Consider the following 7,164-nt stretch of genomic DNA (forward strand, 5'->3'; position numbering starts at 1 on the left):
TGAGCAGATTGTTGTGGATCATGAAAAATCTTGGTTTGGGGGACATATTTGGAAATGAAGGAAACAGGGAGGGTAGAGGGTGAAAATATTTCTTTGTGTGTGTGTGTGTGTGTGTGTGTGTGTGTGTGTTACATTTATTGCAGGATCTAAAAAATATATCAAGCTTGGGGGTGTATAAGAAATTAACAGAGTTGGAGGAGAGGAAACTATGGGCTAATTTTGGAGGCAACTCATCACTGCTAAAGAGTGCCAGTCTTTTTTTTTGTTGTTAGGTTTCTGTATGCCTTTATTATTTTATTGATTTTAGATTAGAAAATAAAATACTTTTTAAAGGAATAGATTAAATAAAATGTTTCTGACCCAATTGAACTTCTGTATTTCTGGAAAGCATACCATTCTCAAAATATGGACAGCTAATTGTACTGTAAAGAATGGCCATAGTAGAGTCAATAAATAAAATTCAAGGTAATTTGCATTTCTTTTTAACTTTGAAAGTGTTTAAATTCTTACACTGGAAAATGAAGATATTTGATCTTCTGGGGAACTTCAGTATTTTTGTCTGTAAAATGGAACCGTATGGAGATCAGCATGGAGACCTTTTTTTTCTTTTTAACTTGTTCCTCTTTCATACTTCACCATTATAGTAGATGTTATCACTGTGAGAATGACATAAATTCCAGTACAGCAGGGCTCCCCTCCTTGTATCCCAATCCCCTGAATTTCCTCTTAAGGTTTGATGTAGGAAAAAGAACATTTTTGATAGCAACTCAATTCACAATAGCTAGATTGTGGAACTAACCAAGATGCCCTTCAACAGATGAATAGATAAAGAAATTATGGTATATATACAAATGGAATATTATTCAGTCATAAAGAAAAATAAAATTATGGCATTTGCAGGTAAATTGATGGAATTGGAGAATATCATGCTAAGTGAAATAAGCCAATCCCAAAAAACCAAAGGCCAAATGTTTTCCCTAATAAGTGGATGATGATGTATAATGGGGGTGGGGTGATGGGATGGGGTTGAGAGAAGAATGGAGGAAATTTAGATTACGTAGAGGGAAATGAAAGGGAGGAGGGGGCAGGGGGGTATGAAAAATGGTGGAATGAAACTGACATCATTACCCTACGTACATGTATGATTACATGAATGGTATGATACAGGGGACACACCCTATAATGGCGGCTGCACCCTCATGGCAACCTCTTCCTCATACGTGGCACTGCCTGATCCAGCAACAGTTTACCCGGACTTCTTTGCACTGCCACTCTCCCCTGGAAACTGAAAAATGTGTTCTTACCCAGCAACCAGTTATGTGTAACTCCCTGGTTGGCCTGCTTATCTCCACCCCCTACTGTCAGGGATTGGTTAGCAGTAGTTCCACGAACGTGATCAGCTCGTGCTTGCCATATAGTCCTATGGGACTCTCCCCTGCGTGAATCCCATGCCTTGCTGACCTTTAAGCTAATTGGTTCCCACCTAGCTCCCACCCTACATAAAAGCTGTGTAACTTCCTCAGTAAGTGCTTCGTGCACTGACAGACCTCCCGGCTCTGGTGTGTTTCCATTGCTGCCGACACTCATCATCCTGCTCGGCCCCTTATTCTCCTCAAATGGGCCCTGAGGAGATACATCGGACTTTGTTGCTCGACAGGGAGCAACAGTATGAATCTACATCATGCACAACTATAGAAACGGAAACTGTACCCCATTTTTGTACAATGAATCAAAATGCAGTCTATAAAAATAAAAAAAAAACCCTTTTAATCTTCAATTAAAATGTCAGTAGAATTTTAATAAAATTGCAAATTAAAGACAAAACAAGAGTCAGTGTTCTCTCCAGGAATTTTCAGGACAGGTTTGATCTGAACATTTTCAAATGTTTACATTCTGGCCTGACTTATAAAAGGTGATGGTGTCATTTGGTCATGAGAATTCTTAGGTTTTTTTTTTACTTTGTGTAAAAGTCCTAATATCACACATAAATAACCCTCAGTCCTAAATATTCGAAAACTGCCACTTGATCACCATCTTGTCTCAATCCCTTTCTCTGCATGGGAATTAATCCTTTCTCCATTCAGGGAAAAATTCTATCAAAGGAGCCACGTAAGAGAATTTTGGTTAAAGCTAATAAGTTATCTTTGCTGCAATAAATAAATACTTAAATAAGAATTTTACTGACTCTTGTACGAACAAATACTATGACATAGAATATAACAATAAGAAAGCATTTTGAAAATAAATGTCTACAAATACCTAAATTAATCACAAGTAACAAAAAATTTTACAGTTGAAAAGAATGCAGTCCAGTAGACCATCAATAATCAGTTTTGTGTAGTATCACACTTACCAGGTAAGGAGAGTCTAAGACCACAAATTGAAATAATCAAAGACAAAGGTAATCATGGTTTTACACATTCACCCCCAAATGGGGGAATAAGGCTAGAGCCTCATGTGTGCTTAGGCAAGCACTCTACCACTGAGCTTCATCCTCAACCCTCCTGCCAAGAATCTCAAGACCTAGATCATATTTTAGGCATGTGGGGTGAAAAAGTATTTTTTATGGTCAAAGGCAATGAAAATGTTTTAAAATAAAATGGTCAGATATACATACAGTTCTTTATGAAATCAGATCTGTGCAAAATAGTATAATTTTTTAATCAGCATACATCATTTAGTAGGAAACTATAAATATTCAATGCACAATATTATATTTGAACTTATATCACATATCCTTCTTAGTCTCAAAGTTAATTTCTCCTATTAATATTCATCTTTTCACCATTTGTTTACTTATTTTAAACTGTAATCCTTCCCTTAACCTTTATTAATTATCTTCTTTATGATTTACAGATTACAGCCTGTTCCTGAACCCGAGCTCTTTGGATGCATCCTTGAGTTTTTCTTTCTTAATACCTAATGGTTGATTGCATTTCCAAAATTGTACCTTTTCTAACACAACACCCCTCTTACTTCTTATGAATCTTTCTGATTCCATTCATCGATTCTTATTTCCATACTCTGCCTACATATAGCTTGACCTATTTCCCAGTATTTAATCCTCTCATGTCTTGGAATCTAGATCTTCTTCAGTCTGACATAGTGCTGGGTGACAGCACTTTGTCAAACTCTATTGTGATACATAAAATTCTGGACACTGCTGTCTCTGGCTTCTACCAACATCCACTTTCAAAAAGATAAGGCCCCTTAAGGTGATACTGACTAGAAACTTCAAGTAATAATAGAGGGTTGTATTGTGTACACGATGTGTATCAGGCTTTGTTCTAAAGAATTTATATTAATCTTCACCCCAAATCCCTATCAAATGGATATTGCTATCATTCCATTTCTCAATTGAGAAAATGGAGACACAAAATATTAAGACACTTTCTATAGGTCACATAGCTAAAAAGCATTTAGACTACTCTTAAAACTCACCAATCCTGAGTCCAGAGTCTCCTTAAAAACATGATGAGTTAAAAAGATGATGAGTTGGGCAGGTATGATATGTTCACATCAGGGAGACCTCCATTGTTTCTCTCTCTCTCTCTCTCTCTGTGTGTGTGTGTGTGTGTGTGTGTGCACATGTATCCAGAAGGAGGAGTGTTTTCTCTTTTAAAGCACATGGTCAAATCCTTAATTAAGAGAGAAAATTTTCAGAGACTATTACTGTTGTATCCAACCCAAGTCAATTATGTCAAGTTCTATAGACATGAACCTCAGAAATATCTAACAACCCCCCTCCCCCAAGTGACTCTTTTACCTTTCTGTACTTTTGACTACTTCATTTGTAAGCTAGACATACCTTTAAATATTGCTTAGTGATTCTTGGACATCTTTACTCACCATTGGCCTGTGGACATTTAGAGATTGTTATGCTGAGTTGTTGATAGGCTATGGAAATAAATTTTCTCAAATCCCTTGGAGCAATGAGATATGTTCCATCCTACACTGAAAAAGACTCTAGGGTGGATGGCCCTTCTCCTCTGACCCTGACCTTTCTGCTATCTAAATAACTCACCTACTCCTCTCTCTCTTGTTCTTTTCTCTAAGACCTAGGTCCCTTCTCCCAAATTAAAATTTTATCCAATTCTAATTATAAAATGTGTTTATTTCCTAAAAACAACAAAAAATATGGACACAATCTGAAAAAAATATTGTCACAGACTAAATTCTTCCTTGATTTCTGAAGTCGTTCCTCACTTCTGTCTCATGCCAAATCCTGTGGATTTGGATCTCACTCTTTCAAAATTCCTTACAATTATAGTTTTCTTTAATGTACAATATTACAGTCCCTATTCAGTCCTCTGGCTCTCTGGAAGATAATAGAAATAGATTGATTACTGGTCTCCTTGCCTCTGGTTTCTCCCTGCTGAAATCCATCATCCTTCCTGACACTGGGTTAATCTGAAATCACATTTCAGATGCCATTCTACTATCTGCTCCCAGGTTCAATGTGTCCTGTCTCCTACTGCCTAAAGGATCATGTCTGAAGCAAGGTATTCAAATTGCTGCCCACCCCCAACAAATAAGTCCTGACCTGAGTAAACTTCACAGTAATTTGTGAGATGTTTTCAGCTCTCTCCTGGACAACTAACTCACCATCGTCTGAAACAGTTCTCTCTTGCCTTACCACCCAGTCTGTGGTTATTCTGTTCTCCCTTCTGTGAGTGTCCTGAGTCAGTGCACTCAGGATTCACTCATTCTCTAGGAACAAGTTCAAGTCCTACCTTAGACATGAAGCCTTCTCTGATCTTCCTCCACCAAATAACATCTCCCTAAATAGAAAGTTGATATCACTTTCCATAACACATTCATAACACCAACTGAAATTTATTAGAAGATGACTATGACTAAATTACATTCATGATCCTCTTTTGTCACCAAAACTATGAAGTTAAAACCATTTTTCAGACAAGGGATTTGAAATGGAGTAAATTTTAAGCCACTTGCCCAGGGTTATAGAGTTAGGTTGAAGAGCTTACATTCAGGTTCCCACCTGACAGTCTGGGAATGCACTACACTTTTTCTTATCCCTAACCATGTCTGGTACCACATATAGAACATTGTAGGTAGAAGGCAGTGTAGGCAGAATAGATAGTTCTACAACAAATTCAAAGGATAATATGCTGGTCAGGGAGCAAGGATGCTCCTTGACACCAAAGAGCACCAGAAGCTATCAAGGAGAATAGGAAATAAATACATTTTCTGAAATAGAATTGCCCATCTTAGATAACAATTAAAATGAAGCAGGTAAATTAATGAGTCAGAGATTGAAAGCTTTACTATATAAAAAGATGAAAGATATCCAGTGAGAGGGAGAATAATTTACCTTTTCATTTTAGCAAGGTATTACTATATCATACTGCTTTTCACTGATTTCTAAATCTTGGAAGAACATTGTAGGTTAAATGTTCTAATCAGGGCATGATTTCGGAAATCTCTATAGTGACCCTGCTAGGGTTTCTGCCAGCCATGCCTTGCACTTGAATACTCCAAATTTTCCTCATTGTGTTCAGCTCAGTTAAAAAAGAAATTGTCATGATTTTAATGAATTAAGAAAAGTCTTAATTACTTAATGGGTTTCAGTAATTAAGGGGGCATTTTTGAGGCTGAAAGTGAAAATTCATATTGTGAGCTAAGAGTTGAGCACAGATAGTTGAGTCAGAAGCCCTCTCTCTGCTTTCCTGAGCAGCCTGGGAGGAAGAAAGAGGAGGCAGGATGGGACTCTTTCAGTGGCTGCCGAGCAGGACAGCTTTGGACTAAGGTCTGGAATATGTGGCCTGTTGGACTAGGTTTTCGGTCTATGACCAGCTTACAAAGAGGAAAGAGTGTCATCTTTTACTCAGTAAGCTCCCTTGGAAAGCATTCCTCAGAGCTCTCTGCACAGCCTGATTCCTTAGACTATAAACAATAGGATTGAGAAGAGGGGTCACCACAGTATAGGTGACAGCAATAAGCTGATCCCGCTCAAGAGAGTAACTGGCTTTTGGCCTCAAGTACATGAAAGAGGCACAGCCGTAGTGAACGATGACCACCGTGAGGTGTGAGGCACAGGTGGAGAAAGCTTTCTTCCGTCCCTCAGCAGAGGGGATCCTCAGGATTGCTGCCAGGATATAGGCATAGGAGATGGTGATGAAGAAGAAGGAGGCCAACAGAACCAGCAGGCTGAGGATTAGGATCCCTAGCTCGTTCAGTCCTGTATCTCCACAGGCGAGGCTCAGCACTGGTGGTGTGTCACAAAAAAAGTGCTGGATCTCATGAGAGCTGCAGAATGATAGGTGGAAAATGACCAATGTCATTCCAAGCCCAAAGAGGTATCCACTCAGGAAGGAGGCACTAACTAGCTGGGCACAGAGGGTAGGATGCATGCGGCTGGCATAGTGTAGTGGGGCGCAGATCGCCACATATCTGTCAAAGCCCATGACAGCCAGAAGGAAGCAATTGCTACAGGCCCATGAGGCAGAGAAGAACATCTGTGCAGCACAGCCCACGTAGGAGATAAATTGGCTCCCCATAACCAGACCAGAGAGCATCCTTGGGATGATGCCCAAAGTGTAGCAGGTCTCAGAGAATGACAGGAAGGAAAGGAATAGATACATGGGGGTGTGTAGATGCCTATCCAGACTGATGATTATAATAATAAAGACATTGCTGGTCAGGGTGACAAGATACAGAGAGAAGAACAAGGCAAAGAGCAGGAGTTGCAGTTCACCAAAGCTGGAGAATCCAAGAAAAACAAAGCCTCTCCAGAAGGTCACATTCCTCAGCACCATTCTGAGGGATATTCCTGATGGGTTTGCCAATTCCTTACACTTTGCTAGTCGGTGCCTAGTTTCATCAAAAGGCAGCTGCTATGGATTCACTTTTCTTTGTGTCTGTAGTAACCTGAAAAGAAAGGACTGATTGAGACTGCAGTCAGGTTTCAGACAGGTATTTGTTATGTTAGGCACAAACATGTATGAATTCATTCTCAAAGGCATGTATGTACATATACCTGCAAACACACACACAGTCATCACAAAATTCTTGTGCACACATTTGCACACAAACATATATGATTACATATGTGTAAGTACATACAAAGCACTCACATAATTATGCATATTTTGCACATTCAAAATTATATGTGATTGCATAATGACCATGTTCATAAATATA

The 7,164-nt window shown here is 38.9% G+C and overlaps 1 protein-coding gene across 1 annotated transcript; it reads right to left on the reverse strand.

Annotated features, from left to right (window-relative positions):
* Positions 1-5,837: 5,837 nt before the first annotated feature.
* Positions 5,838-6,779, reverse strand: LOC124986703 (olfactory receptor 10Z1). Its single transcript, XM_047555348.1, has one exon. It carries the CDS (start codon positions 6,777-6,779, stop codon positions 5,838-5,840), a length of 942 nt encoding a protein of 313 aa, XP_047411304.1.
* Positions 6,780-7,164: the final 385 nt, after the last annotated feature.

Source organism: Sciurus carolinensis, chromosome 1, assembly GCF_902686445.1.
Source record: "Sciurus carolinensis chromosome 1, mSciCar1.2, whole genome shotgun sequence".
Taxonomy (NCBI): Eukaryota; Metazoa; Chordata; class Mammalia; order Rodentia; family Sciuridae; genus Sciurus; species Sciurus carolinensis.

Bases quoted from the DNA above. Each gene is read 5' to 3' on its own strand.
- LOC124986703 (XM_047555348.1), bottom strand. From the start codon at position 6,779: ATGGTGCTGAGGAATGTGACCTTCTGGAGAGGCTTTGTTTTTCTTGGA.